General features: G+C 43.6%; 2 protein-coding genes across 2 annotated transcripts in view; both read right to left on the bottom strand.

The window, feature by feature from the left end:
* LOC139023114 (partitioning defective 3 homolog B-like) overlaps nt 1-183 on the bottom strand; it is a 28,948-nt gene extending 28,765 nt beyond the window's left edge. Inside the window, exon 1 of the mRNA XM_070435472.1 lies at nt 99-183. The gene's annotated coding sequence lies outside the window, so the exon portion shown is untranslated. The remainder of the gene's footprint in view (nt 1-98) is intronic.
* Nucleotides 1-14,761, bottom strand: part of LOC111953924 (partitioning defective 3 homolog B-like) — a 45,124-nt gene that overhangs the window by 3,777 nt on the left and 26,586 nt on the right. The window contains exons 4-7 of the mRNA XM_070435527.1: nt 11,564-11,671; nt 11,031-11,322; nt 7,579-7,613; nt 95-207 (exon numbers count right to left, since the gene is read on the bottom strand). Coding sequence (XP_070291628.1) covers nt 95-207; nt 7,579-7,613; nt 11,031-11,322; nt 11,564-11,671 — 548 coding nt within the window. The remainder of the gene's footprint in view (nt 1-94; nt 208-7,578; nt 7,614-11,030; nt 11,323-11,563; nt 11,672-14,761) is intronic.

The following is a 14,761-nucleotide window of genomic DNA, read 5'->3' as shown; positions in this document are numbered from 1 at the left end:
CACTCATACATTCAAGCACCCACACAGATGCATAATGTGCCCGAGCACACATGCGCGTGCCCGAGCACACATGCGCGTGCACACGCACGCTCACTCACTCGTGGTGGGTCGTAGTCGAGGGCTCTGCGGCGGATGACCTCTAGCTCTTCGTAAGCGGGCGCAGCACGGGCCTGCTGGAGCTCTCTCCTGAGCCTCTGGACACGCTCACTGAGAGCGAGAAAAATAAAGAGAGAGAGAAAGAGCTCCAATAAAATCACAGGAAGACATGAACCATACAACACAGGAACCATATATGTAAAATGCCCTCTGTATTACACGGAAAGAGACGACAGACCAATATAAGATGCGAGAGAAAGAGCAAGAGTTGACCAAGTTTGCTAACCCACACACACACAAATATACGAATTTATGCATACACACCCACACACATACCCACAAACAAACTAGACTCCCAACCTCTCCCACTCATACTAATGATGTGACCCAAGGCAGGTATTGATTCTGGGGCAGGAGTGAGAGCTTCATTAGAGGGGAACCAGCACAGGCATAAATGCTAGAAGTTCCTTTAATGACCATGGCCTTAATTAGCAGGCCTGGCTGGTGCTCTGGTGGTGCGCTGACAAGAGGATGTGTATGCATTGCTCTAAATCGTCCTACCTCCTGTCAATGGGGACAGACTGAGGCAGACATCCATTGATATGCAGAGTCTTCTCTCTACCCAACCCAGCCGAATACACAGAGGAACAGACTGACAGACAGAGCTGCAGTCCCTCACCTGCCACACAATCAAACGGACACACACACACACAAAACACAATACCCTGCAGCTACCACCACTCAGGGACTAATACCAACTTGAAATGTACGCGCATAACTCGAGTTCTCGCCTAATTCTTCCATTGATTTAAATGCGCAATTTACAATAGGTCCAAATTAGAACACGGCCCTAAAAGAATACGTGAAGACGAGATTAACCGGGATTTGCCACCCAAAACCACTCCCTTTTCACAGGATAAATAACTGCAAGGTACGGGTAAATTCTAATAAATTATTCATATGAACACATGGCGTGAAATGGAACTGTTAAATTACACGCAATGTCTAAATCTGGCTTCTCTATGGCCTCTGCATGATGAATCATCAACGTTCAAGGTGGGGACAGACAACCCATCTCAGTATGGAGTGCAGTTCACAATGCATGTACAGTAGACCTATCATCTCATCATGGTAACTTACTTTTTTTGTGACAGGTAGGCCTGCATTTTCTGCAGCATGGTCTATGCAGTAATATAAAGACGGAATGCGAGTCTGATTTACCCATCTCTATCTGACTTTCGGGGGTCACCTTATTTATTAATTGTAAAGATGATATATACAAAAATTTTTTTTTAAATTGCAGCTTGAATATCAGTGCACGCGTGATCACTCTCACAGTCTTTCTCTCTCCATCTACTCCATTCAAATTGCATCCACAAATTGCATGGATATATATATATAGACTCCTGGACCAAATAAAAAATGTTTACCCAAGAGAACATATAGCTTGCTCCATCTATGGGCTTTTAGGTTTTCCTGTTGTGCGTAATGTGCAGTAGCCATATATAATATATTTATTGGATAATGGCACAATCATTTGGGCTTGGCCTCATTAAAGGCCTCATTAAATGTCTAATGTAGGGCTCATAAGGCTCAGGTAGCGTCAGGCTTGAATTTTCGATCAAAGCTCTAATCAAATCTGGACATAGGCCTATTCATATGCTTTATAACGCTTTTGAAGGACAATTACTGTTTTGGTGGGAAATACCAGGTTATCTGGGAGAAAAGTTATTTATTCTCGGGATGGAACATTTGGAAAAATCACGGAATAATATTTAACCTTAGTGGGAACTGGGCAGAGGGTTCTTTACTGAGCTCAACTGTTTAACAGAACATTTCAGAATAATGTGGGAGGTTATAACTCCTCCATTATGCACACACTTTAGGCAGAAAGCAGAAATACTAAGATTAGAGAATTGGTGATTCAGCTGGCCTTTGAGGTCAGGTACACCCAAATGCACCATGCCTATGCAGGCACGTTTGTATGTCTGTGTGTCTGTGTGTGTGTGTGTGTGTGTGTGTGCGCGTGGGAGCATCGAACCAGGTTGTCATCAGAAGCTAATTTCCCCTCGTTTGCCACCCAGACACCAGGGAGCCCAGAGCACCAGTGGAAAGTTCAGTAAAGGGTAAAGATATTTATTTTTCCTCTTATCCAGTGGGAGGGATGTGGGAGCCAGAACTTTCAGAACCTTCCATTCCCTTTGGTCTCAGGGATGTTTGTCAAACCTGTGTGTGTATGTGTCCAACCTCAGGAGGACTAATTAGGGAGACTTGGCCATTGAACTAGGGCCACCAGGACTCGGAATGTCTCTGACTGGCCACATCAAAGAGAAGACAGGACAGGACAGGACGAAGGAAAGTTTAAGTAAACGGAAATGGTGCTGTATTGATCATCCGTTGAGGAACGTTGCAATTATGGTGGCTGAGAGGGCAATGGTGCAACGATTCGGTCAGCATAGTTCTGGAGAACTCCAACCACACCATCTCCCTGTCTTTCCTACTGACACCACTAGTGCATACTGTCCTAATAGGTTGCAGATGGACTAGTGTCTAGGATTAGGGCTATATACAGTTGAAGTCGGATGTTTAAATACACCTTAGCCAAATACATTTAAACTCAGTTTTTCACAATCCCTGACATTTAATCCTAGTAAAAATGTCCTGTCTTAGGTCAGTTAGGATCACCACTTTATTTTAAGAATGTGAAATGTCAGAATAATACTAGAGAATGATTTATTTCAGCTTTTATTTCTGTCATCACATTCCCAGTGTGTCAGAAGTTTACATGCACTCAATTAGCATTTGGTAGCATTCCCTTTAAATTGTTTAACTTGGGTCAAATGTTTCGGGTAGCCTTCCCACAATAAGTTGGGTGAATTTTGGCCCATTCCTCCTGACAGCGCTGGTGTAACTGAGTCAGGTTTGTAGGCCTCCTTGCTCGCACACGATTTTCAGTTCTGCCCACTAATTTTCTATGGGATTGAGGTCAGGGCTTTGTGATGGCCACTCCAATACCTTGACCTTGTTGTCCTTAAGCCATTTTTCCACATCTTTGGAAGTATGCTTGGGGTCATTGTCCATTTGGAAGACCCATTTGCGACCAAGCTTTAACTTCCTGACTGATGTCTTGAGATATTGCTTCAATAAATCCACATAATTTCCCTTCCTCATGATGCCATCTATTTTGTGAAGTGCACCAGTCCCTCCTGCAGCAAAGCACCCGCACAACATGATGCTGCCACCCCCGTGCTTCACTATTGGGATGGTGTACTTCGGCTTGCAAGCGCCCCCCTTTTTCCTCCAAACATAACGATGGTCATTATGACCAAACAGTTATATTTTTGTTTCATCAGACCAGAGGACATTTCTCCAAAAAGTACAATCTTTGTCCCCATGTGCAGTTGCAAACCATAGTCTGTCTTTTTTTATGGTGGTTTTGGAGCAGTGGCTTCTTCCTTGCAGAGCGGCCGCTCAGGTTATGTCGATATAGGACTTGTTTTACTCTGGATATAGATACTTTTGTACCTGTTTCCTCCAGCATCTTCACAAGGTCCTTTGCTGTTGTTCTGGGATTGATTTGCACTTTTCACACCAAAGTACGTTCATCTCTAGGAGACAGAACGCGTCTCCTTCCTGAGCGGTATGACGGCTGCATGGTCCCGTGGTGTTTATACATTTATACAGGTCTACAAGTGTTTTTCTGAGGTCTTGGCTGATTTCTTTTGATTTTCCCATATTGTCAAGCAAAGAGGCATTGAGTTTGAAGGTAGGCCTTGAAATACATCCACAGGTACACCTCCAATTGACTCAAATTATGTCAATTAGCTTATCAGAAGCTTCTAAAGCCATTACATAATTTTCTGGAATTTTCCAAGCTGTTTAAAGGCACAGTCAACTTAGTGTATGTAAACGTCTTGACCCACTGGAATTGTGATAGTGAATTATAAGTGAAATAATCTGTCTGTAAACAATTGTTGGAAAAATTACTTGTGTCATGCACACAGTAGATGTCCTAACTGACTTGCCAAAACTATAGTTTGTTAACAAGAAATTTGTGGAGTGGTTGAAAAACTAGTTTTAATGACTCCAACCTAAGTGTATGTAAACTTCCGACTTCAACTGTACATTTTGTATTCTGATGTTCATATTTTTATTCAACTACATTGAAATACGATACGTGGCTTTATAAGAAACTCCTCAGGTGACTATTTTTTGTTCCCTCTTTCCTCCCTCTCCACCTTTTCTCTAATAATATTTGACAAGCGTTTTTCTCCACAGGTCCGCCCCTAGTGTCGCTGTAATCAAATGTGACACCCATCCATGGACGCACCTGCCATCGAAGTCCTAATGAAAACATTTCCAGCACTAAATTATGTAGACACTCCAGAGTCAACTTTCTCCTCTCTGACAGGTGAGKGGGGAGGAGAAGGACGTACCACTACTGAGCATGTGCACATCAAACACACACGTAGGTCTGTATGCACACACACGTGTACGCACACGTGTACACAGACACACACACACAAATGAAGCCACAGTATAATAGAATTCTCCCCTATCCAAATTGGTCCTCTAAAAGCGGTATTGGATTCTAGACTGGAGTGTTGCTAGGTTACAAAAAGGCTTCGCTGCAAAACCACTGGGCGGGTTTGAGTGTGTGCCGGCAAAGCTGTGTGTCCATATGCATGAATGAATCAATGAATGGGTGCGTTTCGCAAGCAGATGTGTGTTGTAAGTCTGTAAAATGTGTGTGTGTGGTTGGAACCCTGGACTACGTGGCGTAACTAAACTATCATACAGTCAATTCCAACCAGACTAAATTGATCATGTTACGCTGTTGCTGGCTCGAATTAGTCATCCATTACAAATGTCAGTAGAATATGGAGTGTTCAACTTATGCTGCTGTAGTCGAGCGGGGAGAGGAGAGGGAGAAAGAGGGAGAGGCAGAGAAAGAGAGAAAGAGAGACAGTAAGACGGAGAAATAGAAAGAATGAGGGAAGAGGAAAGAAAAACAGAATGGAAGAGTAATTAAGTGGCCAGTTAGAGGAGAGGGGGGAGGAGTCTAACTGATCTGTCAAGCTGCTAGACTGCAGCTAATTATCCTCCCTTTTTTCCCCCTCTCTCTTTCTGACTCGTTCCCTTCACAACAGTCAATCTGTAGACTAACAGTGAAATGCTTACTTAGGGGTCCTTTCACAACAACGCAGAGTAAAGATAAAGACAAAAAAAAGTAAATAGTGACATGAGGAAGAAACACACAGTGATTATGAATAACAACAACGAGTAAAAAATAACACGGATATATAGAGGGAGCACCAGCACTGAGTTGATGTGCAGGGATATGAGTTATTTGAAGTAGCTATGCACATATAGGTAGGGCTAAAGTGACTAGGCAACGCGGTAGATAATAGACAGTAGCAGCAGCAAATGTGGTGAGTGTGAACGTGTGTATGTGTGGTGTCAGTATGCAGGTGTGTGCATTCTATGTGTGGGCGTATGTATTGCTGCGGTTTCAGTGTAAGTATGTGTGAGTGTGTGGGTAGGGTCTAGTGTGTGTTCAGAGTCCGCACAAGAGAGTTAGTGCAGAAAAGGGTCAATGCAAGTAGTCCGGGTATCCATTTGATTAGCTATGTAGAGGTCTTGTTAACAGTTTTATGGCTTGGGGGAAGAAGCTGTTCAGGGTCCTGTCGGTTCCAGACTTGGTGCGCTGGTACTGCTTGTCGTGTGGTAGCAAAGAGAACAGGCTTTGACATTTCGTTCTGGCGTAGAGGTCGTTTGTTACCTCTCTCCCTTTAAAATGACACCACCTACTTAATGATTCTAAACAGCGTACTTTAAATGTTTGCTTCGGGCAAAGCTTGAGGGTCTGCGGACCCTAAACCCTCATGCTGAGAAATGCTACAGTATTCTCATAAATTATGCATCCACGGCTGCGTGTTGGGTTGTTAGCTATACAGCGCATTCCGGAAAATATTCAGTCTCCTTGAGTTTTTCCACATTTTCTTACGTTACAGACGTATTCTAAAATGGATTAAATTGTTTTTCCCCCTCATCAATCTACACACAAAACTCCATAATGCAAAAACAGGTTTTAAGAAATGTAAGCAAATACAAAAAAAATATGAAATCATACATTTACATAAGTATTCAGACGCTTTAAATCAGTACTTTGTTGAAGTATATTTGGCAGCGATTACAGCCTCGAGTCTTCTTGGGTATGACGCTACAAGCTTGGCCCACCTGTATTTGGGGAGTTTCTCCCTTTCTTCTCTGCAGATCCTCTCAAGCTCTGTCAAGTTGGATGGGGAGCGTCGCTGCACAGCTATTTTCAGGTCTCTCTAGAGATGTTCGATCGGGTTCAAGTCCGGGCTCTGGCTGGGCCACAAAAGGACATTCAGAAACTTGTCCGGAAGCCACTCCTGCATTGTTTTGGCTGTGTGCTTAGGGTCGTTGTCCTGTTTGGAAGGTGANACACACACACACACACACACACACACACACACACACATAATATAATTCAGCAGCATTGAATTCTAGACTGGAGTGTTGCTAGGTTACAAAAAGGCTTCGCAGCAAAACCACTGAGCGGGTTTGAGTGTGTGTCGGCAAAGCTGTGTGTCCATATGCATGAATGAATCAATGAATGGGTGCGTTTCGCAAGCAGATGTGTGTTGTAAGTCTGTAAATGTGTGTGTGGTTGGAACACAGGACTATGTGGCGTAACGAAACTATCATACAGTCAATTCCAACCAGACTAAGTTGATCATGTTACGCTGTTGCTAGCTCGAATTAGTCTTCCATTACAAATGTCAGTAGAATATGAAGCGTTCAGATTATGCTGCTGTAGTCGAGCAGGGAGAGGAGAGGGAGAAAGAGAGAGGGAGAGAGGCAGAGACAAAGATAGAAAGAAAAGGAGAAAAAGAAAAAAGGGAAAGCGAGAGGGACAAATAGAAAGAATGAGGGAAGAGGAAAGAAGAACAGAATGGTGGAGTAATTAAGTGGCCAGTTAGAGGAGAGGAGTCTAACTGATCTGTCAAGCTGCTAGACTGTGGCTAATTATCCTCCCCTTTTTTCCCCTCTCTATGTCTGACTCATTCCCTTCATTGCAGTCAATCTATTATTTTCCCATCCCTTTTGCTCTGTCTCTCCTCTTTCCATCCCTCTATCACAATCTCCCTCTAACTTTCAAATAAAATAACATTTTATTTGCCATGTGCTTCGCGAACAGGTGTAGACGAACAGTGAAATGCTTACTTACGGGTCCTTTTCTCACACGCAGAGTTAAGATAAAGATTTAAAAAAGTAAATAGTGACATGAGGAAGAAATACACAGTGAATAATGAATAACAATAACGAGTAAAGATAGCATGGCTATATAAAGGGAGTACCAGTACCGAGTCGATGCGCAGGGATACGAGCTCATTGAAGGAGCTATGCACATATACAGTGGCAAGAAAAAGTCTGTGATCCCTTTGGATTTACCTGGATTTCTGCATAAAATGGTCATCACATTTGATCTGACCCAAGTCACAACAATAGACAAACACAGTGTGCTTAAACTACTCTCCCTAGGAGTGGCCGTCCTGCAAAGATGACTGCAAGAGCACAGCGCAGAATGCTCAATGAATGAGGTTAAGAAGAATCCTAGTGTCAACTAAAGACTTACAGAAATCTCTGGAATATGCTAACATCTCTGTTGACGAGTCTACGATACGTAAAACACTAAACAAGAACGGTGTTCATGGGAGGACACCACGGAAGAAGCCACTGCTTTCCAAAAAAAAAACATTGCTGCACATCTTTAGTTCATGAAAGAGTGCCTGGATGTTCCAAATTATTCTGTGGACAGATTAAACTAAAGTTGAGTTGTTTGGAAGGAACACACAACACTATGTTGGGAGAAAAAAGGCACAGCACACCAACATCAAAACCTCATCCTAGCTGTAAAGTATGGTGGAGGGAGCATCATGGTTTGGGACTGTTTTGCTGCCTCAGGGCCTGGACTGCTTGCTATCATTGACGGAAAAATGAATTCCAAAGTTTGTCAAGACGTTTTGCAGGAGAATGTAAGGCTATCTGTGGGCCAATTGAAGCTCAACAGAAGTTGAGTGATGAAATAGGACAACGATCTAAAGCACAGAAGTAAATCAACAACAGAACGGCTTCAACAGAAGAAAAGACGCCTTAAGGAGTGGCCCAGTCAGAGTCCTTTGACCTCAACCCGATTGAGATGCTGTGGCATGACTTCAAGAGAGTGGTTCACACCAGACATCCCAAGAATATTGCTGAACTGAAACAGTTTTGTAAAGAGGAATGGTCCAAAATTCCTCCTGACCGTTGTGCAGGTCTGATCTGCAACTATAGGAAACGTTTGGTCGAGGTTATTGCTGCCAAAGGAGGGTCAACCAGTTATTAAATCCAAGGGTTTTAAATCCAAGGGTCCATACTTGTTCCACCCTGCATTGTGAATGTTTACACAGTGTGTTCAATAGAGACATGAACACATAATTGCTTGTGTGTTATTAGTTTGAGCAGACTGTTTGTCTATTGTGTTGACTTAGATGAAGATCAGATGACATTTCATGATCAATATATGCAGAAATCCAGGTAATTTCAAAGGGTTCCCATACTTTTTCTTGCCACTCTAGGTAGGGGTAACGTGACTAGGCAACATGGTAGATAATAGACAGTAGCAGCAGCATATGTGGTGAGTGTGAATGTGTGTATGTGTGGCGTCAGTATGCATGTCTGTGTGCGTTCTATGTGTAGGTGTATGTAGTGTGTGTTGGGGTTTCAGTGTAAGTATGTGTGAGTAGGGTCCAGTGTGTGTGCAGAGTCAGTACAAGAGAGTTAGTGCAAAAAAGGGTCAACGCAGGTAGTCTGAGTAGCCATTTGAATAGCTATGTAGCAGTCTTGTTTAGCAATTTTATGTCCTGGGGGTAGAAGCTGTTCAGGGTCCTGTTGGCTCCAGACTTGGTGCACTAGTACTGCTTGCCGTGCGGTAGCAAACAGGCGTTTGACAATTTAGAGGTTGTTTGTTACCTCTCTCTCTTTAAAATGACACCATCTCCTTAATGATTCTAAACAGCGTACATTAAATGTTTGCTTCGGGAAAAGCTTGAGGCTCTGCAGACCCTAAACCCCCATGCTGACAAATGCTACCGTACAGTATACTGATAAATTATGCATCCACGGCTGTGCGTTTGGTTGTTAGCTATACAGCACATTCGGAAAATATCCTTGAGTTTTTCCACATTTTGTCATGTTACAGCCTTATTCTAAAATGTATTAAATTGTTTTTTTTCTTCTCTCATCAATCTACACACAATACCCCATAATGGCAATGCAAAAACAGGTTTCGAAATTTTAGCAAATGCGATTTTTTTTAATAAAAAATGAAATCACACATTTAAGTATTCAGACCTTTTAATCAGTACTTTGTTGAAGAGCATTTGGCAGCAATTACAGCCTCGAGTCTTCTTGGTTATGACGCTACAAGCTTGGCACACCTGTATTTGGGAAGTTTCTCCCATTCTTCTCTGCAGATCCTCTCAAGCTCTGTGAGGTTGGATGGGGAGCGTCGCTGCACAGCTATTTTCAGGTCTCTCCAGAGATGTTCGATCGGGTTGAAGTCCGAGCTCTGGCTGGGCCACTCAAGGACATTCAGAGACTTGTCCCAAAGCCACTCCTGCATTGTGTTGGCTGTGTGCTTAGGGTCATTGTCCTGTTGGAAGGTGAACCTTTGCCCCAGTCTGAGGTTTTCATCAAGGATCTCTCTGTACTTTGCTTTGTTCATCTTTCCCTCAATCCTGACTAGTCTCCCAGTCCCTGCCGATCAAAAAAACAGGGATGATGCCAGGTTTCCTCCAGACGTGACACTTGGCAATCAGGCCAAAGAGTTCAATCTTGGTTTCATCAGACAAGATAATCTTGTTTCTCATGGACTGAGAGTCCTTTAGGTGCCTTTTGGCAAACTCCAAGTGCCCTTTACTGAGGAGTGGCTTCTGTCTGGCCACCCTACCATAAAGGCCTGATTGGTGGAGTGCTGCAGAGATGGTTGTCCTTCTGGAAGATTCTCCCATCTCCACAGAGGAACTCGGTCAGAGTGACTATCGGGTTCTTGGTCACCTCCATGACCAAGGCCTTTCTCCCCCAATTGCTCAGTTTGCCAGGCAGCCAGCTCTAGAAAGAGTCTTGGTGGTTCCAAACTTCTTCCATCTTAAGAATGATGGAGGCCACTGTGTTCTTGGGGACCCTCAATGCTGCAGAATTGTTTTGGTACCCTTCCCCAGATCTGTTCCTCGACAAAATCCTGTCTCGGAGCTCTACGGACAATACCTTCTACCTCATGGCTTGGTTTGTGCGCGTGCGCTGACATGCACTGTCAACTGCGGGACCTCATATAGACAGGTGTGTGCCTTTCCACATCATGTCCAATCAATTGAATTTACAACAGGTGGACTCCAATCAAGTTGTCAATTGAGTCTCAAAGCAAAGGGTCTGAATACTTATGTAAATACATTGTTAAAAAACAATCTAAAAAACCTGTTTTCGCTTTGTCATTATGGGGTATTGTGTGTTGATGAGGACTTTTTAAAATCCATTTTAGAATAAGGTTGTAACGTAACAATGTGAAGAAAGGGAAGGGGTCTGAATACTTTCCGAAGGCACTATACATGTGTGCTTATCCTGGAAATATAGTCAAATAAGCGAAATAATTAAATAAAAACAATTTTAAAATTAAATCAGAAATATCCATGATAGATACTGTATTTAAGTGGATCTTTGAAGGCAACAAAGATAACAAAATATCCCCCCATGCTTGCCCAATCCCACTGACCCCATAGTGACAGTATGACCCACTACAGCAACTCAAGGCCATACATTGGAGTGCACTGTGAAGGAGTGATTTCCTGGTTTTTGGATCAACTCACCTGTAACTCAGAGGGGGCTGAAGCTGCGACGTGGAAGTCGAGGGTGGGGCTCTCTGCTTGTTTACCTTGGCATAGAGCCCCTCTAAGTCTTCTGCCGAGGGCTTGCGGCTGTGTGAGGGCCCCCTGAGGAGAAGGGGTGCGGCTGAGGTAGGAGGGTGAGGGGCCCTTGGGGGGCTCCCGAAAGGTGTTGATGCGAGCGTAGTTGGGGTCCTTGTCATCGTCTTCCAAGTCGGGTGGCAGGGGGTCGGGGGTCACGTGGCAGTCCCGCACCTCCATGTAACGGAGTTCGTGTCTGTCGGCCATATAAGAGGGGGCAGATACTGTCACTCACTGTYTAAATCAAACTCACATTAACTTGATGGGATTGGACAAAAAACTACATACATTTTATATATGTTATAGAGTGGTGTTTGAATGATTGGAGGGTGGAGCCCAAGTGTGACAGACCGAAAGACAAGAGGACAGAGACAGACACACGGACAGAACATTGATTGATGTACACACAGACAACAGGCCGAACAGTGTGCACTCACCTCCCTCCCTCCTCAATCTTGTCCAGCTCCTCCTCGCTCAGAGCCTYCAACTTCTGCTTGGCAGCCTTCACCTCCGCCTTGCTCTTCTCCTCCTTTTTCTTGCCAAACCTGGGGAGGGAGAGGGGGATTGAAAGAGAAAGAGAGAAAGAGGGAGAGACCAAGTGAAAACAAATTGTTAAGATGTTTTTTCATTTGGGATTCAAAACATTGTGGCGGTTCGTAAAGCAAAAATAGACTCAGCAGATATTATGAAAGGAACTATTTCTAGTTGAGTAGGAGGCCACACAGTAGTGGAGAGACTATAAGAAGGGAGAGAAGGAGTAGACTCAGGGCTTCATGTCTGGAACCAAACAGCAGAGTCCAGTTCACACCGCAGCCAAACATGTGTTCACACTTCCACACAGCAGGACACTGTACAGCATCGACTACACACATAGACCCTCCACACACACATACGCACACATCTCACACACACACATAAAGTACACCAGTCAAAAGTTTGGACACACCTACTCATTCAAGGGTTGTTCTTTATTTTTACTATTTTCTACTTTGTAGACTAATAGTAAAGACATCAGAACTATGAAATAACACATATGGAATCATGTAGTAACAAAAAAAAAGAGTTAAACCAAATCAAAATATATTTTACATTTGAGATTCTTTAAAGTAAAGCTCCCGAGTGGCGCAGCGKTCTAAGGCACTGCATCTCAGTGCAAAAGGCGTCACTACAGTCCTGGTTYGAATCCAGGCTGTATGACAACCGGCTGTGATTGGGAGTCCCATAGGGCGGCGCACAATTGGCCCAGCGCCATCCGGGTTTCCCCAGGGTAGGTCGTCATTGTCAATAAGAATTTGGTCTGACTGGCCTAGTTAACTAAAGGTTAAACATATGTTTTTAATTTTTATTAATTTGCACACTCTTGACATTCCATTTACCAGCTTTACCTGGAATGCTTTTCCAACAGTCTTGAAGGTCGTCCCACATATGGGGAACAGTCTTCCAACATATGGTGAGCACTTGTTGGCTGCTTTTCCTTCACTCTGTGGTCCAACTCATCCCAAATCATCTCAATTGGATTGAGGTCAGGTGATTGTGAGGGCCAGGTCATCTGATGCAGCACTCCATCACTCTCCTTCTTGGTCAAATAGCCCTTACACAGCCTGGAGGTGTGTTGGGTCATTGTCCTGTTGAAAAACAAATGATAACAAACTCACTCCCAAACGCTAGGCGTAAACCAGATGGGATGGCGTATCCCTGCAGAATGCTGTGGTAGCCATGCTGGTTAAGTGTGCCTTGAATTCTAAATAAATCACTGACAGTGTCACCAGCAAAGCACCCCCACACCTCCTCCTCCATGCTTCACGATGGGAACCACACATGCAGAGACCATCTGTTCACCTACTCTGCGTCTCACAAAGACACGGCAGTTGGAACCAAAAATCTCAAATTTGGACTCATCGGACCAAAGGAACGATTTCCACCGGTCTTATGTCCATTACTCGTGTTTCTAGGCCCAAGCAAGTCTTCTTCTTATTGGTGTCCTTTAGTAGTGGTTTCTTTGCAGCAATTCGACCATGAAGGCCTGATTTCACGCAGTCTCCTCCGAACAGTTGATGTTGAAATGTGTGTTACTTGAACTCTGTGAAGCATTTACTTGGGCTGCAATTTGAGGTGCAGTTAACTGTAATGAACTTATCCTCTGCAGCAGAGGTAACTCTGGGTCTTCCTTTCCTGTGGCAGTCCTCATGAGAGCCAGTTTCATCATTATTGTGACTGCACTTGAAGAAACTTTCAAAGTAATTGACATTTACCGGATAGACTGACCTTCATGTTGTTTCTCTTTGCTTATTTGAGCTGTTCTTGCCATAATATGGACTTGGTCTTTTTCCAAATAGGGCTATCTTTTCTATACCACCCCTACCTTGTCACAACACAACTGATTGGCTCAAACGCATTAAGGAAAGAAATTCCACAAATTAACTTTTAAGAAGGCACACCTGTTAATTGAAATGCCTTCCAGGTGACYACCTCATGAAGCTGGTTGAGAAAATGGCAAGAGTTTGCAAAGCTGTCAAGGCAAAGGGTGGCTATTTGAAGAATCTCAAATATAAAATATATTTTAATTTGTTTAACACTCTTTGGTTACTTCATGAGTCCATATGTGTTATTTCATAGTTTTGATATCTTCACTATTAGTCTACAATGTAGAAAATTGTAAAAATAAAAGAAAAACCCTGGAATGAGTAGGTGTGCCCAAACTTTTGACTGGTACTGTACGTATGTGCACACACAGATACCATGTCGACCACACACGTGTACTGGCGTACACACAAACACGTTAGCAGTTCACAGCTGAGAAACAGTACCCATCGCTCACACAAACACTATTACACCCACACACATATGAACCAAACTCACTCCCAAACGTTAGCGCCTTTTAGCGCCTTTTCCTCTGGTACCATGGTTAAAGGTTGGTGATAATGCAGTGTGATAATTTGCTAGAGAGGGTTAATGCAGTGGGTGTGTTAGTGAGATGGAAATGTGGTTGAGATGATGATTAACTGGTATTAATATACAGTATGTATTCTGAACTGATACAACATGCTTTCTGACAGACAGAGGTGAGAGTGTGTAGCTCCGGGGAGAAGTTGCCCCTAGGTACAGATCTAGGATCAGTTTCCCATCCCCCTACCCTAACCTTAACCATTAGTGGGGAAAATGCWAAACGGACCCAGGGTCAGCATCTACAGGAAACTTCACCTCAATCTGACCCCTAAAATATTTTACATTTATCTTCTCACATACTGAACAAAAATATAAATGCAACATGCTAAATTCATTAAGCCCTAATCTATGGATTTCACATGACTGGGCAGGGCCGTAGCCATGGGTGGGTCTAGGCCCATCCACTTGGGAGCCAGGCCCAGCCAATCAGAAATAGTTTCCCCCAACAAAATAGCTGTATTACAGACACAAATACTCAACCCCCCCCATCCTCAGACATTCCCGCAGGTAAAGGAACAGGATATGGAGGTCCTGAGCTGGCGTGGTTACAGATGGGCTGCGGTTGTGCGGCCGGTTGGACATACTGACACATTTTCTAAAACAACATTGGAGGCGGTTTATGGTAGAGAGATTAACATTAAATTCTCTGGTAACAGCTCTGTTGGACATTCCTGCAGTCAGCATGCCAA

This window comes from Salvelinus sp. IW2-2015, linkage group LG27 (assembly GCF_002910315.2).
Source record: "Salvelinus sp. IW2-2015 linkage group LG27, ASM291031v2, whole genome shotgun sequence".
NCBI lineage: Eukaryota > Metazoa > Chordata > Actinopteri > Salmoniformes > Salmonidae > Salvelinus > Salvelinus sp. IW2-2015.
This window is presented reverse-complemented; position numbering and strand designations above follow the sequence as displayed.